At 42.9% G+C, this 22,766-nt stretch overlaps 1 protein-coding gene across 1 annotated transcript in view; it reads left to right on the top strand.

Moving 5' to 3' along the window:
* Positions 1 to 22,766, top strand: part of wdfy3 (WD repeat and FYVE domain containing 3) — a 90,952-nt gene that overhangs the window by 49,075 nt on the left and 19,111 nt on the right. Inside the window, exons 19-39 of the mRNA XM_040154624.1 lie at positions 2,741 to 2,959; positions 3,537 to 3,718; positions 5,680 to 5,911; positions 6,189 to 6,349; positions 8,034 to 8,145; positions 8,601 to 8,791; positions 9,320 to 9,472; positions 10,391 to 10,464; positions 10,616 to 10,777; positions 10,977 to 11,071; positions 11,226 to 11,346; positions 11,787 to 12,004; positions 13,150 to 13,346; positions 13,794 to 13,928; positions 14,838 to 15,017; positions 15,697 to 15,930; positions 16,241 to 16,340; positions 17,225 to 17,385; positions 19,272 to 19,501; positions 20,988 to 21,097; positions 21,837 to 22,019. Of these exons, the coding sequence (XP_040010558.1) occupies positions 2,741 to 2,959; positions 3,537 to 3,718; positions 5,680 to 5,911; positions 6,189 to 6,349; positions 8,034 to 8,145; positions 8,601 to 8,791; positions 9,320 to 9,472; positions 10,391 to 10,464; positions 10,616 to 10,777; positions 10,977 to 11,071; positions 11,226 to 11,346; positions 11,787 to 12,004; positions 13,150 to 13,346; positions 13,794 to 13,928; positions 14,838 to 15,017; positions 15,697 to 15,930; positions 16,241 to 16,340; positions 17,225 to 17,385; positions 19,272 to 19,501; positions 20,988 to 21,097; positions 21,837 to 22,019 (3,450 nt within the window). The remainder of the gene's footprint in view (positions 1 to 2,740; positions 2,960 to 3,536; positions 3,719 to 5,679; positions 5,912 to 6,188; positions 6,350 to 8,033; positions 8,146 to 8,600; positions 8,792 to 9,319; positions 9,473 to 10,390; positions 10,465 to 10,615; positions 10,778 to 10,976; positions 11,072 to 11,225; positions 11,347 to 11,786; positions 12,005 to 13,149; positions 13,347 to 13,793; positions 13,929 to 14,837; positions 15,018 to 15,696; positions 15,931 to 16,240; positions 16,341 to 17,224; positions 17,386 to 19,271; positions 19,502 to 20,987; positions 21,098 to 21,836; positions 22,020 to 22,766) is intronic.

Here is a 22,766-nt window from a genome sequence, read left to right as displayed (position 1 = left end):
CAATGAACTGGCACATTTCATTTGGCTTTTCATTTTCCTCAGAAAGGAGAACATTGCATAACCGTGGCCAAGTATTTTAATATCAGGGTGGGATTTAACCACCAACCAACAGCCAGTTTTGTGGTACATTTTTGTCACTTTACGTGCCAGTTTGGCGGAAAACAGAGTGTTGGTTGGAAAAATTATTTCTTTCTTGCCCCCGTGGTATTAACATGTTCCATCATTGTCTCAGAAACGATAAAGGTATAAAAACTTTTTTTTGGTCTTTATTACTGAAGCAGTGAAAGAGTTAGACCAGATTTTGATGAAAATCTTGAAATCCTCACATTTCCCCCCGCTTGCTCAACCTTAGGATCATCCCATCTGCTTTTAATCTTAACCCACTGAGACGCATAAAACACATGAAACACATTCTCCCTCTTTGAACACTTGCATGACCATTTTGCATGTTTTTTTTAATTTCTAACAACACACACACACCACTCACATCCGTGTGTTAGCTTGTTACATCTGTAGTGTCGTATTCCCCAGTTCATCTGTGTTCCTGTGTGTTACCTTGATTCTCACTGTCTTTCTTCTTTTTTGGGGTACAGTTTTTTTTGTTTCGTTTTTTTTAACCTCTCGGGATTTCTTCATCTACAAAGAGCATACAGTATGTCTTCTGATGTTCATCATTAGTGTATGCAGAACAAAAACGAGCAGCCACTCTGATCTCTGCGTTTCTTTTCCCTCCGTGGTGCCCAGATTCATATCTGCAGTTGCAAATCTCTCCTGTCCTCAAGCCTTTGGTTTATTGTCAACTGGTTATATAGTGTGTAAAAAAAAAACAAAAAAAACACCTGTCTGTTACAAAAAGCTTCATTAAAAAAACAACAACAACACAATTTTACCCGCAGAGATTTTACAGAAGAGGCTTTCTTAGACCTGAAGACAGAGATAAAATTAATAGATGACGTTATGGTTGATTTTCGAGTCCGTATCCTCATTCAGTATTTATGAAGCACAGCTAGACTCTGCTTTCTCCTCTCCTCTCCTCTGTTAATCAGTCCTCCTCCTCATCCACTCATACCATACTATCATTCCTCCATCTGTTTGTCTATTCATCCCAGCTCCTTCTGTGCTCATCCACCCCACGCCGTCCTCTTCGTCTTTTGCAGCCAACCACCCAACACTATTTATAGACCTCGCTCTTTTGTCTCTCTCACTTCTCCCTGTCACTCACATTCTCCTTTTCTATGTCCCTTTTCCTCGCTTATCTCAATCTCCGATCCCTGCTCCCCATTTTCTTTCTTCCCCTTACTTGCCCCTTCTTTTTCTTGCCCTGCATCTATCTAATCTCTTTGTAACTTTCCTTCCCTTCTTCCTTGCCTCATTTATCTCGACCCCCTTCCCTCCCTCCTCCTTCCTTCCCTGCTTCCCTCTCCCATCTAACTCCTATCTGTCCCGCATCCTTGGATGACATCATCTAGAGGCTCATCCATCAAAATTTCTTCAGTCTGCCCAGGAACTCAACCATCGACTGATAAACATAAGAAATAGATGTATTCCCTCAAACCAGTTTCATTTCCGGTGTCTTTCTTCTTGCAGTTCCACTGCATTTTTTTCTGTACTCCAAGTCGCCAGAGTCCACAATCTTCTCCTCACATAAATAATGTAATGGTACCAGTGAGTTTGCATTTAGCTTGTTGTTGGGTCCATCTTTATCGTCGGGCCTAATATAAAAATCAATCCTTGCTCGTCCGGCCCAGAGCAGATAATGGTGTGCCAGCAGATTGTGAATTATGGTATTCTGGCCAATTTTAATTTGGTCCAGTCTGATAACCTGTTGACTGTCATATCCTGAGGCACAGTGAGTTTGTTTCCCTTCTACGCTTTAGATCAGGGCACTGTGGCTAAAAAGATTATTTCTGCTGTCATGTTTCGGCAGCTCAGTCCAATTCAGTGTCACATCTTTTGATGCGGCTCCATAATTTTATCTCTTTTTGATAATAGAACAAGACGCTGCCTAATTCTGCCCCGAAGGATGAGTTTAGATCTTTGCGCTGCACAATGTGTTGTTCCACTGTTTTGTCTGACAAGTTATGCCGTATAAGTAAATGTGACACATTTAAGATTCACCTCCCTCCCTTGCACAATGAATGATAAACCAGAAGAAAAATGAATGACCGGACAAAGAGAAGGACTAATTTGTACAGGTGAAATACGGTGACTAAAGTGGGCTAATTGACGTGTTTCACCTCAAAAGACAAAAGTAAACGTAAGCTTCAAGATCATAAATAACATTAAGGGAAAAAAAAGAAAGTGACAATATTGAACAAAATAAAGTGAAGCAGCTGTTGCGCATGAATAAAATTCCCATTACACACTTAGGGTCTACTTTACCAGTACTGGTAGACAGTGATGTATTGCAAGGCTGTGGAAATTGTAGACAACTGTCTACACCCAATATCAATTGGGCAGCATCAAATTTAGAGTAAACATGCCAACTGTCCCGAAATGACACGGACATTTGCCTGGAGAAAGAAGAGCATTGTGTTCGTCCTATTTTACTGAGCTTAATGTTGCCTTGTGCAAGACTAACGTGTAATAGTAGATGTAGGTAGCACCCCACTTGGGCCAGTTTGCGTTTTGGAAATCTCAGAGCAAAATTGCAAGAAGCATCATTTCCGAGAAAAAAAAAATCACACCTCCTCTTATCTCTCCTTCCACCTTCCCCCCGCTTCCTCACTTCCCTCTCCAGGAGAGCGCTTTTTCCCTCCTCCGTCGGGCCTGAGCTACTCCACCTGGTTTTGCGTAGAGCGTTTCAGTGCGGCTCCCCAGGCCCACCCGGTGCGGCTGCTGACCGTCGTCCGTCGGGCCACCTCCTCGGAGCAGCACTACGTCTGCCTGGCCGTGGTGCTGTCAGCCAAAGACCGTTCGCTAACCGTCTCCACCAAGGAGGAGCTGCTGCAGACCTACTGTGAGTGCGGCAGTAAAAGTTAAAAGCCTGTTTCATTTATTGCATCAGATGGTGGTTTTCACAGCAAAGTATAAGTGCGAGCATTAACAAACTAGGAATGAATAAAATCTTAGCTCAGTGTAGTTACAGAGCAGGCCACAGTGTGAAGCCTGCAGTGAGTGAATTCCACATTTACACATCACTCTGAGACATTAAAAGGTTCAGTATGTTTGTGTAAACCTGACATACAAGCCCAGTCTGGCCTGGTGTCCATTTTTGAACCTGCTTTAGTAGCATTATAATAAATGCAGTAATATAGGATAATACATATTCTCAGGCAAGGAATGACTGATCTTATTATGTATTTGAATGTAGAAAATGTTCATATTTTGTGTTTGAAAGTTTTATTCTTTTTAAGAATATAATGGTGGTAATGTTACAAGGAAAATGGGGGCAATATGCTTATCTGTAACAACTTAAAAAGCTTCCCCTTCAAGGATTCCCGTCAGTCACCCTGAGTCTGTGTTTTTACTTCTGCCCAAGCCCTCTGACTCATCAGTATTGCCCCCAATTCTCGCTTCCCTCCCCAATCAAGCAGCGGATGAGTCGAGCGAAGAGGCCTCCTTCTACGAGATCTTGCCCTGCTGCGCTCGCTTCCGCTGCGGCGAGCTGATCGCCGAGGGCCAGTGGCACCACCTGGTGCTGGTCATGAGCAAAGGCATGCTGAAGAACAGCATGGCCACGCTCTACATCGACGGCCAGCTCATCAACACTGTCAAGGTAAACACACAGACTGTATGATGCCACAGATCCTGAACATTTCAAGAATAGTCTTAAAAGTCATTGAACTGAAATACCGACATCCGTTTTGTTCTCCAGCAATATTATATAATCTGACTGTAATAGTCATCAATTTACAGTTGTGTGTGCTTTATCGATTCCTAAGCTACGGCCACAACTAATGATTTCACCAGCGATTGGGTTTTTTTTTGTTTGTTTGTTTTTTTTTTTTCAATTAAGTAATGAGTCCGTTAGTCTACTAAATATTTTTTTTGAATGATATTTAGTTCACATAAAAGGAGCAAATCCTCAAATTTCAGGGGCTGGAACCAGAAACGTTTGGGATTTTTGCTTGATTGAATTATTTACATTATTAATTGAATAATAAAGTGTTCCAAATATGTAGTCCCCTTTCCATGGGGATATATGCAGGATGTGCTGATTTGCACCCTTTCCCATTCACAATATCAAGTGAAGTAGATGGATAAATGGATGGTAATACACAGAGCAGATATCCGGCTGTACCTGTGTCCTTCTCGTCTCACACATACTAATATAAAGCAACTGAGACAGGATGGGTGTGGGATTGTCTCAGCATCCACAGAGTGTACCCTCGTTTTAAATCCCTGGATATGGTGACGATAATCGCCTTACGAAGCAAGTAAGTAGTCAGGATCGGTAGCAGCACAGTAATAGCCCGCCGCCTTTTAGAGCACTGACCGCTATTCTGATAAAGAATCACAAAAACAAACTGTAATCTAGGCTTCAGACAGCAGCAGCACAGCAGTCAGCAGTGATGTGGCCTGTGGTTCAGTGACTTTAGATTCCCCTGAGATTAGAGAGCACAGCAGAGCGGAGCGGAGCAGGGAAACGGCTTGGCAGACCACAAGTCTCAGCTTCCTCTCAGCAACACTGATAACAACGGCTTTGTTTCCTGCTCCGGCCCTCGTGCAGGAAACAACAAGCCGGGCATATGTATATTAGGTGTCTGTGGCCGCGTACCAGTGTGCTAGTGGTTGTGTTTTGTTTGGTTTTTTTGTTTCGCTTCTAAGTACAAAGTCTCTAAAGATCCCTTGGGTGCTCTTCATAGCGAAATGAAAAACACATCTACCCAAGAACAGCACCACCACTGGTAGCTTCCATTAATTAGCTATTAATTAGCCCTCTGACTGCTGATTTGAGAATAATGAATAGATGATACATTGTGCAGCTTTTTCACTCCGTTTTTCAGACTGCTGCCACGAAGATCATGAGCCCCAAACTTAGATTTACACATCTCTAACATTTAGATCTTTGCTCAACGAACTGCTGAAATGCCCTTTTGTAGTGAGTACCAACAGTATTCGTTGGCTGCATTGGAATCGTAACCCTCGGCACATCCCCAGCAATCAGTGCATCTACGTCACCCACCACTGTGTAACATTTAGGGCTGCAACTAATAATTATTTTCATTATAAATTAATCCTATGGTCATTTTTATCATCACTTGATTAATGCTTTGGTCATATCATATCCGAAAGGAGTGAAAAATGGCCATCACGAGTTCCTCTGGCTCAAAGTGATGTCTCCTAATGTCTTGTTTTGTCCGACCAACAATCTAAAACAGAAAAATTTAAATTTGCGACAATATAAAATACCAATCATCTCAGCGATAGTATCTATCACCTTTGTTCAAACGTATATAAAAAGTGAATTCTTTCTAGGAACCCTCTTTGATTATTGTTCTGCAGTTACCCTAATATGTTTGTGGTGTTCATTTGTACTCCTTCCTCTGTTGCAGTTATAACAAAACGCTGAAATTTAAATGTTGCATATGTTAGTTCACTTTTCTGGCATAAGACATACGTATGACTGACTGTGCGGCTGAAAGCTTCAACTCAGGTCACCCAGGTCATGTTTTCGATATTATGTACCCTGATAGAAGTCACTTACCTGGATCATAACCCTGCCTTCTCCTCCAGCTTCACTACATCCACAGCGCTCCAGGCGGCTCCGGCTCCACCAACCCTCCTGTAGTGAGCACGGTCTACGGGTACGTGGGGACGCCGCCGGCCCAGCGCCAGCTCTCCAGCCTGGTGTGGCGTCTGGGGCCCAGCCACTTTCTGGAGGAGGTCCTGCCTGCCAGCAGCGTGGCTGCCATCTATGAACTGGGGCCCAACTACGTGGGCAGCTTTCAGGCTGTCTACCTGCCCTGTGAGTGGTCCTCCTGACTTCACCTTTTAGTGTGGTGTTTAAAAAAGGCCTTTTCTCTCTTTGTGTTGTCATGAAAGATTAGCTCTTCAGTTCTCAACTTTAAGTGTCGCTCTTTTCTTTTAGTCTCCCGTCTTCTCTGGCGTCTCCCTTGCTATCCTTTAAAACCTTTTCTCTCTCTACTTTTTGTCCTTTTATCACCTTTCCCTCCTCTCCTCTATCAACTTTTTTTAATCCCTCTTTATCTTTATACATCCCATCTCTCTTTTTATTGTCCCAGGTAAAGACTCGAAGACAGAGGTGGCACCTGCCTCTCCGGTGGCGTTGGTGCCAGAGGAGAAAGTGTCCTTCAGTCTCTACGCCCTCTCTGTGTCCACGCTCACAGTGGCCAAGATCAGGAAAGTGTACAACAAACTGGACAGCAAAGCCATCGCCAAACAGGTCAGACATATCGCTGCTCGGTGGAATGAAAGTCACCGTGTTAGCGTTGTGATTTATTTGGGCCCCTGTGTGTAGAATTTCAGAAGTCACGACTTTGGGAACTTAGTCAAAAGCAAGTATGGGAATGAAAAAGTGGAAAAGTGAGACTGAGAGGAATGGACTAAAAGCAACAAATAGGCTGGACCAGTTTTCACCTGAATTTTTCTACAAAACAAACATTTCTTAAAAAAAACAAAACAAAAAATGAAGAATGAGTTTTTCAAATGCAGAGTGAAAATAAATATATATATATATATATATATATATATATAAAAAATAAAAATCTAAAATAATATTTCATATGATTGTGCTGGCTCCAAACCCAAGAGCTGCTGTTTGGTAAAGTTCAGATTTTCTCTCTTAAAAGGGGCTTATCTGGTTTTTTGTCACATTTGAGACATAACTGTAAGTTCCTTCCTTTTCAAAGTGGAAAAAAAATTGTATCTTTTGTCATTTTGTTTCAGTTTATCCAAATTATTTCATATGTTTCAACACTTGTATTTAGCAGAAAATTTTATTTATCTTAACTTTAAGTGAGCGAACTTCCTGTGGGCGAAAGCTGGAGTCTGACTGAGTGGAGAAGAAAAACAAACAGCTCTTTTCCGTCAGCCATTGTGCAGGGTGCGGGGAGGTTTTCAGCAAAATTGCAAAGTTTGAGGAGAAGGAAGATTTATATCTTAAATAATAGATACACACATAAAAAAATCTGTGGTGGTTTTCTATTTCTCACTTTCTATTTATAAATGTAAGCGCACCCACACAAATACACACACACACACGCAAACACATATATACACAGACATACATTACATACAGGTGCATGCTGGTGTGCAAAGGTCAGTATCGCCGAACATGGATTTTCAGTCACACCCTCCTTTTATCTCACCAAAAGTCTGTGTTTGAGCTCCAAATGAGCTCCCTCCTCCGTCCTTATCTCTCTCCCCACCTGTCAAGTTATTTCCCATCCCGCCCTGCAAAGCCTCGGCCCACAGCGACTTACAGGAAAGCAAACAGCGAAGAAGCACAGAGGCAGCATTTCTGGGACAGCAGAGGCCTGTTGTGGAGTAGGGTCTAGAGAGTGCTTTATTGTACCAGCAGTTAGGAAAATGCATCAGTATTTTCAATTTAAAAAAAAAAAGACTTAACAAGACTAAAAATAATGCCACATAAGGACAGTTGTTGTTGCAGTATTTTTACTTTCTAAATTGGCCAACACGTTAAAATGAATAAACAGAGCTCCTTAAATACAGTATTTTTCCATTGAGCCAGAGAATGTGGAGCCTCTTTCTTTTCCCCATTGGGCTCATATTTCATTCTATCTGGCTGAATAAAAGCCTCTCAGAAATTTCAGACCTTGTTACAAGACGGCAGCTCTCAACACTAAATTCTGATGCCCCTGAAACAACCACATCCACAACAGGCAGTGCTCAAGCCCCCTACACAAAGCAAAACAAAAAAAATACACGTAAGCAAAGACTTGATGGGATAAATTAGATTTACACAAGAGAAATGCAAAAAAAAAAAAAAAAAAGGAAAAAATGGTAGTAAAAACATAAAAAGTGAGAGTGGCTGTGTGTTTGTGTGTGTTTTTTGGTTAGGATTTCTTTACTGAACCTTTTCCCTCACTCCCTCCCCCCGTCTTTAGCTCGCCGTGTCCTCTCATGAAAACGCCACTCCGGTCAAGCTGATTCATAACGCTGCCGGCCACCTCAACGGGCCAGCCCGGACCATTGGAGCCGCCGTCATTGGATATTTAGGTAAACCAACACAGCGACGCAGTGAAACTGACCGCAATACCTGCAGCAAATCCTTTTATAAAGTAGTGTTGTAATTGCTCAGGGGCTTATGGGATTGGTTGGGTACAGCGCTCTCCTGCGCCGCAGATGTGCTCCTACTCAGGGAGGGAAAGCAACAGCAGCCACCAACCCATCCAGAGCTTATTTTTTAACCGGGAAAATGTCTTTGATAATCCCTCACCTTGTTATATCCAATAAATTGTTGTATCCTGCAAAGTATCCAAATTACCATTTTATCCTTGAGCCCTTCAGCATGATTTATGTCCTTTGAGTGAATAGTTTCCTTAATGAATGTTGTTGATCCTTTGTACTGAACTTCCACTGGGAGAAGCTCACGCAGTTCATTTGAAACTGTCGTATTCATGCTGTAGCTTGACTACAAGAAAACACACCGCTCCCTGTTCTTACCCCCGCAGGTGTCCGGGCCTTCGTACCCAAGCCTGTGGCCACCAATCTGCAGTATGTGGGTGGGGCGGCAGCCATCTTGGGCCTGGTTGCCATGGCATCAGATGTTGAGGGCCTATATGCAGCTGTCAAAGCTTTGGTGTGCGTTGTAAAAAGCAACCCGTTGGCCAGTAAGGAGATGGAGCGCATCAAAGGCTACCAGGTTAGATGTTTTTCTGCAGTTTTACAGCTGTTACCTGAAAATGATGTTCTGAATTGTGCCTGTGTCTGAAAATAGCAGCTAAACGAAAACCTTCTCATTGCTACCTTTTAAATTTCACTATGTACAAAATCGCACACAGTAACAGCTGTTAGATACCATTTGTCACTACAGTAAGTCATTCGCCTGTCTGGAGCATTTTATAAACCTGTTTTAGAAGCATGAAGTGCATCCTTTTACCAGTTCTGAAACGTATACTCAGTTTGTTTTATTCTTATTTCCAGTAATTTCCAGTTTTTATTTCTCCCATTACTGATTTTTCCTTATTCTTGTGTCTTGTCTTCACTTTAGTTCTTGAGAATACTGTCATGCCACCATGGCCCTGATCTTAATGCTTTGTACTGTTGATTTTCTGCACAGTCACAAAGTGAAAGCAAATAAGTCTGGTGGAACTCGGTTATTTTAATTTGTACAAACATTAAGAATGCGATGAAATGTTAAGATATGTGCGCTGTTGTCCTTCCATGGCAGCTGCTGGCTATGTTGCTGAAGAAGAAGCGCTCACTGCTCAACAGCCACATCCTCCACCTCACCTTCTCACTGGTGGGAACAGTTGACAGCGGCCACGAGACCTCCATTATTCCCAACTCCACCGCCTTCCAGGACCTGCTCTGTGACTTCGAGGTGAGGGCTTGTGGCCAAGTTGAACCATCATACCAGTAAACGCTACGTGAAATAAAGTACTGCGGTCCAAAGTAATTACACTCCACAGCATTATTGCAGTCCTGAAGTTAGAAAATTCCAATAATCCAATATTCTGACCAGCCATAAGCATCTTTTTCCACCCCTACCTGGCCGATGCGACAGTTATTCTCAGATGTTGCGGGAAATATATCTTCATATGTCACTGAATGTAATCGTAGTTTCATATTCTTCCGAATGTGATCATTTAAAAAAAAATTTTTCAACTTTAGATGTGTTCAGTGAGTTGCCATGAAAAAACAGAATCTGAGAATCAAGAGTGCTGGCTGAGAGAAGGTCAGGGAGGAAGGATAAGGCAATGTGCTTGCTTCGTAACATAATGGTGCATGCAATCGATTGGTACAATTTATTTTTTTCATTACTTTAGAAGTGTTTCGGATTATATGTATGTACGTAACCGAGGGATACAAGAATGATTCTGAGGTCCGACTCCCGTGAAGATACCAGATACTGAGGAATGTAGACACCATTCATTCTCAGAACGTAGTTAATCATAGTGGGACAGTTCAGTAGCTCCTAGGACCAGCTCGTTTTATTGTCCTCTGTTTTTAATATACAATAAATCTACTTCACATCGAACTCTGAAGATCGCTTAGTGTGTTATTGAAGATTTCGGATTGTGTGTAAGGGAACCTGAACCCATCTGGCCCCGGTGAAGGTTTTCTCCCACAATGTACTGGCCCAGCGAGAGTGAAAGAGAAAAAGTTTTACGCTGCAGTTTGAACCTTTAAGAAACTGGGTCACTCTGTGCCAGAATGCCACCTCTCTTTGCCAGTAGTTTGCGTTGCCAAAAAACAACTTGCGTCACAGAGGTCTCAGTCTGCTCCTTCTGCTCCTCAGGTCTGGCTCCACGCTCCCTACGAGCTCCATCTGTCTCTGTTTGAGCATTTCATCGAGCTGCTGACAGAATCCAGGCAAGTGTCAAAAGTGATTTTCCCCGAACAAAAAAACAGATCCAATGGAAGAGTAGTGATGATATTACTTTACTGTAGTAGTTATTTGGCATTTTAGCAAAGTAGCTAAGCCGTGATCTAACCGTGTGTACCACTCCCTGTATTGGAACAGCGAGGCAGCTAAAAACGCCAAACTGCTGAGGGAATTTCAGCTGATCCCGAGGCTGCTGTTGACCCTGAGGGACACCTCACTGTCGCAGCCCACTGTAGCTGCCATCAGCAACGTGCTCAGCCTGCTGCTGCAGGGCTTCCCCAACCCATATGATCTGCTGCGGTAAGCACACGTGCATGCATACCCATACGTGTTGTTCTTCGATGCCACCACGAAGAGATTTTCAACGGATGGAACACAATTTATTTATAAAAGGAATAGCGGAGTTATTTGTCGGTCAGCTTGTTTTTATGCTTGACCCTGTTTTTACGGAAATTAAAAACACGAAACGAAACTTTCCTGTCTCGTTTTCACCTCACAGGTTTGGCCAGTTCATCTCCTCTACTCTTCCCACATTTGCCGTGTGTGAGAAGTTTGTCGTCATGGAAATCAATAACGAGGAGAAGATTGATGGAGGTAATAATAAATTATGTGTATTTTTATATGGGAATGGTTGAAATGACAATTAAATTAACTTGAACCTGATATTTGGCTGCTGAAATACAGAACAAATGTCCCCTCAGTCTTTTTTGGCCGGTGACTGAGTGAGAAATCTCTCCTGTGTCTCCAGGTAACGATGATGACTTTGGCGGTCTGCTTTCAGCCAACCTCATTCTGCTCAGAAACAGACTGTTGGACAACCTTCTCAGACTGCTCTTCACCACCAAAGAGAAATGCACCGTTAACGCCCAGTAGGACGGCACTTTTCTGTCGTATCGGTTTATTCTGAAAGTATTGTCCTCCAAAATAAAATTCCCTGGGGATTCATTTCAGCAAAACATTAATATTCATAAGAGTACTACATGTGTTGGAGGCTAATGCGAATTTGCCTGGATTTTTATCATTAAAGTCTGATCTGTAGAGGACATTCCCAGTTAAAATATGGTGCTGACTGAGTTTTTGTCTTCTACTAGATACTTAGCTTTCTAATAAACCGCTACAGGTTGACCAATTATCAAAGGTGACCTTACATGGAAATAATGGTGACTTTGGTTGTTGCAAAATGTAATGCAAGCTATAACAGAATGGTCATGAAAGTATTTAACTAGTCATAGAAATTGGTATTAGACTGCATATTAGGAAGTAACAGTGGCTGTAGACCATCAGTTCACCCCACTTGCTCCCCCTGCAGAGCGTGTGAGGAGCTGGTGCGGACACTGGGCTTTGATTGGCTCTTGATGTTCATGGAGGAACATCTGCACTCGAGCACGGTGACGGCCGCGCTGTGGATCCTGGTGGTGCTGCTCTCCAACCAGCCCATCCTCAACCGCTTCAAGGAGGGCCTGTGTGGAGGAGGCTGGCTGGACCACACCGACTCCGTCCTGACCAATAAGATCGGTACAGTGCTGGGTGAGTGCAGGAGCCCGGGGGTGGCTTCGTGATCTTCATGGCAGCACAGTTAATTAAGCAGAATTTTAAACACAATATTAACCCCGAAGTTGGATTTGGAGAATTTTAGACGGTTGTCTTGCAAGGACATGTGCTTGTTATTAGCTCAAATTATTGGAGTGTTGTTAAATATTTAAAATGGTTTAATTTTTTAAACTAGAACGTTGACTTTACCTCCCACAAGGGTCAGAAGGTCAGAAGCATGCAGTAATAATGTCCAGTGTAAACACTGTATGTTGTAATGTGGCTCAGCAGACACTTCTCCTCACTCTGGCAACGCTTTCCGTCGGAGTTGGCCTTCATTCAGTAAACAGAAAGCTGCACAGTTTGTGCTCCGCACGGCCAAGGGTTTGTCTTCTCTGATTTTCTCTGCCTCCCTGCTGCTGCAGTCGTAGTCCCTCCTGAGCTCAATGGTTTTCAGTCTCAGTTTTTTGAAGTTTAGCAGGTGTAAACTTGCATGATTGTGAACCTATGCCTCCAAATGAATATGTTTTATTTTCTCTTTACAGGCCTTTTTACCCTCCAATTATACACTATTTAAGCAAATTGATTGACCAAAGTTTATGGTCACAATTTGTACCTTGGTTTTTTGTTTTTTGGTTTTTTTTTTACTACTTACTACTTTAAACTTCTTTGCAACCCTGCCAGTATCAGTTTACCAACCTCCAGGTTGAGAACCATTGACCTTGTTTTTGGAAACCCTTAGTAATGACATGGCCTAACAGAGCAGTCATGGCTGTAGCATTGTCAAATGTGCTGTAAGGCTGAAGCCTTTAGTTTTATTTGGAGTTTGTCTTCTAGCTCAACCAAATCCTTATCTTTGTAGCTTTGAGTTATTTTGTTAAGTGCTCAGTTTCCAACACAAATCCCCGTCCGATTAGCTCAGTGAGAAGATTAGAGACCTGGGTTATTACCGTAACCACGTCTTTGATAAACCTGCTTCGTTAAACCCCAAACCAGGTACAACAGCTGTATTCAGAGTTGCCAGTTGGTGCCTTAGTCAGAGGATGTATGCAGTAAAAAAAGTTTTTACCTTCAAACGCTGTAGTGGTTCTCCTAACATTCACTGTCGACCCCCCTCACACACACACACAACCACACTTTAGGTTTCAACGTGGGCCGCAGCGCTGGCGGACGCTCCACAGTGCGGGAGATCAACCGGGACGCTTGCCACTTCCCGGGGTTCCCTGTGCTGCAGACACTGCTGCCCAAACACACCAACGTGCCCGAGCTCTACTTCCTGCTGATGGCTCTCTTCCTTCAGCAGCCGGTCACCGAGCTGCCAGACAGCCTGCAGGTACATGTTAGTATACCCAACCCTTTTCCTTCTTTTTACACTAATCACTAGTATTTCTTTGCTATACTTGAAAATCAGTGACTACGATGAGTTCAATGTGACTTGAATCTCTGTCACTAAATACATTACCTGACCATTAAGTAAAGGCAAAGGAAGACCTACTTCCTTCAACTTACCTGTACATAAAATTTTAAATTACTTTTCAAAATTAATTTTTAAATTAAGTTAAAAAATAACCATTGATAATTGAGGTGTTGATTGGTAGTCACACAAAAACTTCACATGTAGATTGTCCGAATATGCATCAACCAATATCCACATTCTTTGATTTACAAAGAACATCTGCAGATCTGCTTCTTTTGCTGCTAAAATTAAAATAACTACACATGACAGCATCAAATAATGTGTTTATGTGACCATATATTACCCCAGTTTGTGTGTTTGTCCTCTCAGTTTGACCTGGACTCCATCTGGACGTTCATCTTTGGCATGCCGGCCTCCAGCGGGACACTGGTGGGCTCCATCCACAGCGTGTGCACCGAGGCCGCCTTCCTGCTGCTGGCCATGCTCCGCAGCATGCTCAACCTGGTGGGAACCACCGTTTTTCAGCCTGCACTGTGAAAAACCCTGGGAGCTTAAATCTTTCTGATTCTATCTTAATTATCATTTTCAATGATTACAAAGGAACACGACCAGAAAAATGGAAGTATTGTGTTAAATATGCCCATTAGGAAAGATAAATTCCAATAGTTGATAAAGTGGAGACAAACAAAAATGGGGCCCAATGTAAGTAAAGCATCGTCCAGCTTCCCCGTTGTAGTTGGCCCAAGACTGTAAGGTTGGCCAAATTTTCCAAAAGCCATAAAGCTTGTTCTTTGTAGAGTAGCTTTTTTTTCTCAAGCTAGGCACTGGCACAGCTCTTTCTCTTTTTTTTCTGCATCAACAGGCTATGAATCATTTCGTAAAAATTTAATAAAGACCTTTGTTTCTTGAGGTCATAATGATTCCAGGATTAATAATCCAAATGCGTAGTTACTAATCGGATTCAACACCTTCTCCCAAAAGCAGATCATTTTTTGAACGCTCTCACATAAGAAGCTTATATGTTGGAAAACACCTATGTGTGTGTGAGAGGTTTCTCGTGTTCATCCTTTTTAAGTGGTTCCTAAAAAGAACTGGATCATCCTGGATGCTCTAAAGGTGCCGTTTTAAACTCCATTAATCCAACAAAAATGACTTGGCACACATGCTGTCTTCATCCTCATCCACACACTCACACAAAAGGAGTTTCTCAGGGCAACCACTGCGCTGCCGCTGAGAAGCTTCACCAGACCTCCTGCAGACTAAGTGGCTCAATCCTGGCAGAGGCTGCTGCTGAGGAAGTTCCACTTTTTCTTTTTTGAACCAGCCCGAGTTTTGAACTACAAACTAGCACTTCATTGAAAATGATTTATTTAAATCAGTGCTTGGTTTGTTTTCTTGTCTGTCCCTCTCCAGCCGTGGCAGTCGGAGGAGGAAGGTTCCTGGCTCAGGGAGTACCCCGTCACCCTCATGCAGTTCTTTAGGTATCTCTACCACAACGTGCCCGACCTGGCACCGATGTGGCACAGTCCTGAGTTCCTCTGCGCCCTGGCAGCCGCCGTCTTCCCCTTCAACATCAGGCCCTACTCTGAGATGGTAAGTCTGTACATTTTTACTTTAATAGCTCCGGATCTGTTAAGTTCAGTAGGAACTCTATGGCCTCTCCTGCTGACCAGAAAGGGATTGTAGCAACTTTAATAGGGTTTCACCAACTGCTACACAAATATCTTGCATGTGGAGTTTTTGTTCCAAGACTGAGGGAATCGGCCTGACATTGGGTTTAGAAGCAAAAAACACGTATCCTTCAGTAATCTTATCAACCGGCTGCAGATATAATGTGATTCTCTCTTATGGGGCTGTAAAAACCTCCAGTTATTACCCCTCTGCAGTTTTTTTTGGAATCACCGGCACTGTAATCTTCACTACTCCAGTTCCAAGAACAAAGTGCAAGATGCTGCAATTTTTCTCAGAAGTTATGGTGTTTTGGATTGTTTCATTAATGAGATAATTGGGTGCTCCTGCAAAAGGATGCCAAACTAAGTTATATATGAAGATTAAAAAAATGCTATAAGCCACAGAAAACAGCAACAACATGGAGGAGGTGAGGCTGCAGTGGAAGACTGGTAATAAAGAAATGTCTCTAATTTAATTGTTTGTATGGTTTGTATTATTTGCTGTTGTTTTTATTCTGTACTTTGCTGTCATTTCATAATTGTGAAAAAGAAAATTCCAATTATCAATAAATTGGCCCAATCCGTCCCTCCATCCATTCTAGGTCAGTGATTTGGACGATGAGGCTGGTTCTCCCACCGAGGAGTTCAAGGCCTTTGCTGGGGACTCTGGAATGAACCGCAGCCAGTCTGAATACTGTAACGTGGGCTCCAAAACGTCCCTGACCAACCACCCAGCCAAAAAGTATGTCTTTGACTTCATGAGGGTTCTGATCATGGACAATCTGTGCATGACCCCGGCCAGCAAGCAGACGCCCGTCATCGACCTTCTGCTGGAGGTGAGGAGAGAAATTCAGGGTGGGGGCGTCACCGAGCCACGAAGTGACCAAAATCACAGACAGGTGTTTTAGCTTGGACCGAGAATTTAAGCGCTGAGTCAGTCATCCAGTGTAGCAGTCTAATCGGGAGACAATCAACTAAAATTCTGAAGACTTTGACCACTGTTAACAATACTTTTTTAAGTTGATTTTAAATTGGCGCGAACCAACATGCTTAGACTGTTTTTATTCTTATATCTACTGTACCTCTTAATACAGTAAATATTAGTCCTAAAGGTGTGTGTCTGGTTTTGGTTTTTGCATTCACTAGGCCTCCCCAGAGCGCTCCACCAGAACTCAGCAGAAGGAGTTTCAGTCCAACATCCTGGACAGTGTCATGGAGCATCTGCTGGCTGCTGATGTCCTGCTAGGTCAGAACAAAGTCTTCAACACCTCATACAGTACAATCCAACCAGGCGGACGTGGGTCTGTAGTTTCCTGGCCACACCTGCCAACATCATTATTTCACATTAATCCTGAATTTTAGAATGAACATAAACCGCCTGGCAGTTTTTCCACGATCGCAGTTCTTTCACCATCATTACCTTAGTGGTTTGTTACCTGCCAAATTGGCAAACAGAGACGACAAACCCAACATCAAATTTACCTGGATTTGGCCGGTGGCTGGTTCTGATTTCCCACTCTCGCAAAAATGGCCGATGATTAGAGAGAAACTGGCTCTGATGAATTTGCTGCAGCACAGTTTGGACCGATTACACATTTGGCTCTGTGAGAAGCTTTAATGGTCGAATTGTGGGTCAGCAAAACAGTCTGATGTAGAGAGAACAGCAGGCATCTTTTTTGGCTGCTTGAACAAGCAGCACGACTAACTTTAAGTTAGAAACCCATATTTCAGCAGGTTTTCTATCATTAAGGACATCTAGCACAATAAATCACATATTCCTGTCAGCACACTATTTTGTTGAATCTCAGGGGTAACTTCTGCTGATGAAAGCTTAGGATTTTATACACGTAAGGGACTTTTTCCTTCGTTTCTCAAAATACTGATGTTACATTTCAGTCTCCATACAAATAATGATCTTCTCTCAGCCGTTGAAAGAAACAGGGAGTGGTAACAGGTCAGTTGAGAAACCCTCAGTTTCGTTTATTTAGATGATTCGATTGGTATTGTTTGTATTGTAAAGAATGTCAGTGATACAGTACATTCAAGATAAACCAATCAAAGGAAACACTGTCAGCGGCCCCTTAATATACAGGTATGTAACTATTTCTCTCGCTGCCCGTGTCCGACCAGGTGAGGACGCCTCTCTGCCCCTCAGCAGCAGTGGCAGCTATCAGATCCTGGTCAACAACGTCTTCTACTTCACTCAGCGGGTGGTGGACAAGCTGTGGCAGGGGATGTTCAACAAGGACTCCAAGCTGGTGGTGGACTTCATCGTGCAGCTCATAGGACAGGTACAAACAGAACCGCCTCGACCTGTTCCTGGTGGTCCAGAACGAACAGTGGTCCGGCTGAGAAAAACGTAGAAAGTCAGTGTTAGCTAGATCGTATGAGGTTAGATTTACGGTCATGCAAGAAATAAATAAATACATAGAGATAACTGAACCGTTTTGATCAAAGGACAAATGCTCAGAAACCTTGAGGATGGGAAATATCTTGCTCAAGATTCCTACTTGGAATAATTAATGCTAGTTGAAGGGCTGCATTTATACGGAAATAAAATGCACCCCTTCGGCTCCAACTTTATTGCAGCAAACTGCAATAAAGTTGGAGTTTCCTGTGTCTCCCTAAGGCAGTGTACAGTCTTTTTCCCACCTGTACCTGCGCTACGTAGCTGGAGGCATAGGAATTTAAGAAGCCCGACTGCGTTTAAATTAGAACCGACGGTAGAAGAGACTTTCAGATGAGTCGGTGTGAGCAGCCCAGTTTGTGAGACTGGACCGTGTTCTCCGGAGCAGCCTCAGGCAGACAGACGGCGCCTGTGTGCTGCCTGCACTGGATGGAGAAATAAAACAGTCCCTCTGTGAGTCTGCCTAACGGTGAACAAACTCAGGATTAAACTAGATTCGATAAACATGCATCCATCTGACCTCACTTACTCATTTTAGCCAGTGAAGGCACAAATATGAGCCATTGTTTCATTCAGAGCCTGACTGACAGGTCTGTGTTTGTTAGTGACACGGTATATACTGATATACTGTCTGTATATATCTGTTGCATATGGATGAGTTGGATGCATGTGAATTTTTCCAGAGACTTAATGTATCTAAGACTAAGTTTATATTTTTTTACCGAGTGGGGGAAAAAAGGCCTTTCGGCCTTTTTTCAGGATGCAAAAATTATAAGGTTTAGTTTCCTAAATAATTCATAATTTCTGTCTTAACTAAAAAAAAAAAAAAAAAACAGGTTTAAGTGCAGAGAATTTTTTTCAAGTGAAGTCATGTGTGGACTTTGTAATCTACTTTTTATGCGATGCCTTCTACACAAACTACTGTGCAGGTGAGAAGATTAGCAGATTATGCTCTGAAATTAATTCTTCAAACCATAATGTGCCCTTTGTGTCCTGGAAATATCCCAGTGTGATTAGTGATTTAGATGGCCACGTATTTAACGCTGAGGCATACAGTAGGAACTAGAATGTATTTACCTTTCATTTCACTCAGGTGACTTGGAATGTAGGTACCCAGTCCATGCAGCATGTGCTGGCAATACGCTCCCGCTCCAGATGTTCGCAGCTTAGAGCAATTCCTGAGCAGAGCGGGGTAGTTAACAAACAGGTTGTATTGCTTTATTGCTTTTCTCATTTTGGCATTGAAACAGTGCTTCTGCGGTCGTTTTGTTCATCTATTTATCCCCACCCCCACACCCCATACACACACACACCCCCAAAAAATCCTCTTTAGGGTGTTAGGAAATGGTGCAGCAGCAAGCCAGGGAGCAGAATAAAAAATAGAGGTAGTAGGATATTAACTCTGTGCTCACATGAGTAATTCATAGCGGTGTGTTTCCACTTAAAGTCATTAAGCAGGTCTCTGCTCAGACAGTATAACTACAACACTAGAATAACAAAGCCACATTCACATGCCTTCAAACAACTTAAGCCAGTTCAACCACGGTTGCTCAAGCAAATCTTCTTGCTGCTCGAGTTTTTCCGCAGCAGCTTTATCCACATCTAGACCGCAGCAGTGTAACAGCCGCAACCATGAGACCGACACGCCAAATCTCTTTTCCTCAGCCGTGTTTCCCGTGTTTTTCTTGTTCCACTACTTGCTGATATGAATAATACTTTCCCTCTAACCTCCCACACCTATTTGTTTTCCTCCCTCTTTTCCTCCTCCAGTCTAAGAGGCGTTCCCAGGGTCTTTCTCTCGACACCATCTACCACTGCCTGAACCGGACGGTGCTCTACCAGCTCTGTCGACCGCACAAGACGGTGGCTCAGCAGGTGGCCCTGCTGGACGCCCTGCGGGTCCTGACCGTCAACCGCAACCTGGTGCTCGGGCCGGGCAACCACGACCAGGACTTTGTGGCCTGCCTGGCTCACTGCTTCATCTGCCTGCACAGCGGGAGGTAGGGCGGCATAAAACCTGTCTGAGGCGGACATTCTGTAATCCTGAGCAGGTTAGGAGTTTGTGTAGCGCGGTTGCTTTAAAATAAGGCTGCTGTTATTTTAACATTTTATTATCACCAGTAACTCTGAAGAGACTTAAAGTGAATTCATCCTGTTAATAAATACTGTATGTGTAGCCAGAGCCTGATATCCATTATGCATCCATGCCATGGAACTCAGCTTTCATTTTAATATAAACTCTCTATATATTAAATTAGGCCCCTGGGGACATGCTTCCATGTTGACATTGCTTTGCCAGCTCGACAAGCTGCGAAGACTAAACTACGCTTGCTGTGATGGACGTAATGAAGGGGATACTTCGCCGCATAGCAAAATGATTTTTTTGGGACAGCAGTGCTCTTGCAGACATAAGCAATATCGGGCTGTGCCTACTGCACAGACGCTACTCGTTAGCCAGATAAATTAATTCAATGCTTAATCTAGGGAAATTGTTAATAAAAATTTAAAACAAAACCAGCCTAAAAGACCTAAATCTAGATGACTAAGTTCTTTGCATGTGTGTATGTAAGCTGTATGGGTATTCTTAGCACCTTTATACCTCCTTTTTAAAATTATTAATTCATTTTGAAATCATGCTGGGAGGCTTCTATATAGAGCCAGACATCATCAAATCAAGGAAGTACAAATTCTCAACATGTAAAATTTAACACAGAGGTGTTAAACATGGCGTCTTGATAAAGATTTCATAGCGAGTTGAACTAAGTCATCAATATATAAAGTTAAAACAGAAAAGCTGTACTCGCTTTAAGGCAAGTCGTGTAACATTGCGAAATATATCACTAGATGAAAAACGTGCCCTTGCTCTTCTTTGTTCCGTCAAACAAAAGTGTAAGTGGTACGTTCGGTTCTGTGAAGAAGGCATGATTCAAAACCAACCCTAACTCTCTACATGGCTTCTGTTTCCATACGCTCATAAATTTGGGATGAGATGAAGGGTGAGAAAACATGGCGAAGACACAAATCATACTCTGCTGTTTAATTTTTGTTTAAACGTGTATGTTTTCTGGTTCTATGAGGTTTAACTCAGTGACATTTTTTTTTCACGCAACTAAAAAACATCAACTTACCATTAACATCACACCCGTTTTGTTTTTTTGTTTTTTTCTGTGACTCAGACTGCGTCGTGTCCACTTACGCAGCGTTGGAGTGTAATAGTGTCAAGTCTCTCTTTTGTGCTTGTGTGTGTCCTGCCAGAAGTACGGATAGTTTCCAAAACCGCAGCAGGTGGGAAGAGACCGAATTTCCTACCATGCTGGGAACGCAATATGCTTTAACACAACACGCCGTACAACCACAGAGAGCAGAGTTACAGTATCTGCTGCAGAGAAGCCAAACAATCTAACGCTCCCTGTGACGCCCGCCCCCCCCCCAACAGGTCTCTGCATGGCAGGTTGGTACTGAGCCGCTGTGTGTTTGTTTCTGCAGTAGCGTGGAGGGCTTCGGTCTGGAGGCGGAGGCCAGGATGACAACCTGGCACGTCATGATCCCCTCGGAAAACGAGGCTGACGCTACGCACAGCCACGACGTCAGCGAGGGTGAGACGCTGCCGTGTGCGTTTGTATGTCGGTGGACAGTGAACCTGTTCAACCCTACTGACCGTTTGCACGTGTGTGGTGTTGAGATTTTTCTTGTCAGTCATCTGTAAAAAATATCCCCTGGTAAGAAAGACAGGTTTTTATTTGTTGAAAATAGAAGTATCTTAAAACACATATTCAAACATCTGATGGTGAATATATTTTTCGGTCTTGGAGCTCTCTGTATCAGCTGGTACACCTTCGTTTTGGGAGTTTCCTCGATGATATTTTAAAGCTTACTCTGGTTGGATGGACTGTGTCCGGATTAATCTGTCACTTTAAACAAATCCCATCAGACATGAGGGGATATTATGTGTGACACTGTTCAGTCTATTCATGATTCAGACTCTAGCACCATATAATCAGTGAAAGTTACAGGGGTTTAAAACTTAGAGAAGGTAATAAATCTAAGCATGTTTAGGTTCACAAACACGTCTGTGTGTGTGTGTTTTTCAGTGCATGAAGGGAGAGAGAAAGGAAATAATGAACATGTCAGACATTTTAAAGGAGTTTTACACACAGGTGCCATAAATGATTACAGGCTTGAATTTGACAACTTTTTTTTTTTTGCAGTTACAGACAGCATTTCACACCAGCCTGGTTGGTAACTGATGCAACTGACAGATATTAGCGCTGTACTTCTGTGTCATTAACGCAGACCGACTTGCTTACGAAAAACAATCTCTGTCTGCCCGCGCAGGGCGGCAGCTGCTGCTGAAGGCGGTGAACCGCGTGTGGACAGAGCTGATGCACAGCAAGCGTCAGATGCTGGAGGACATCTTCAAGGTGTCCCTGCCCTGTAATGACAGAGGCCACGTGGACATCGCCACAGCCCGGCCTGCCCTGGAGGAGCCAGCCCTGAAGAGCTGGCAGAACCACCTGGGTGAGGGATGTTGTTAAAAGAACAAAAAACAAAAGAAAAACAAAACACACCTACAAAGATAGAATGACACAGACTTGCTGTACACTAGCTGAACATTTCCTCAGCCATGCCCATTGTGAATTTGTGGCGTCCGTTGTTCCTTTGGAGTGAGTGTTTATGGTTTAGGTGGTCATCACATAACTAGATCAACTTTTTGGGAGCGCCTCTCCTTGTTTTTCCAAAGGAAGCACTTTCATCCGGAGCCCTGCCAGTGGGGCCAATTATTGCTGATCGGCTCTCTTTCCTCCTGGCTCCTCTTCTCTCTCTCGCTTCATTAGTGTTGTATTTCGCTCGCGTAAACAGAATGGTAAATTACTGCCAGCCACCTCCCAAAGTTTTGACTTGGCCTGCTGAACCAGACACTTTGGCAGGTGACCAGATATCGGGAGAAATTTTCTCTAAATTTGCAAGATCTGATTAAAAGTTAGAAAAGCCCCTAAGAAAAATTTAGTTCACCTTGAACTCTCAGAAACAGATATATTAATATGGTAAATAAAACCAAAAATATCGGGGTGAAGAATCCTTTAAAGTCTTTGAAGTCAATTTACTATTTTTAACCCAGATATTGCCTTTTGCTAAAATGCTAAATTCAGAATTACATATGCATTGTGTGGAAGATTTTACCACAGTTGAAATGCTTAGCGTGATTTATTTTTTTTTTGAGTCAGCATCTTAAAGCTGCTTTCTCTCGCTTCAAAGTGAGGACTG

The sequence above is a fragment of the Xiphias gladius genome, chromosome 19 (genome assembly GCF_016859285.1).
Source record: "Xiphias gladius isolate SHS-SW01 ecotype Sanya breed wild chromosome 19, ASM1685928v1, whole genome shotgun sequence".
Taxonomy (NCBI): domain Eukaryota; kingdom Metazoa; phylum Chordata; class Actinopteri; order Istiophoriformes; family Xiphiidae; genus Xiphias; species Xiphias gladius.
The sequence above is the reverse complement of the archived record's forward strand: the minus strand, read 5'-3'. Positions and strand labels throughout refer to the sequence as shown.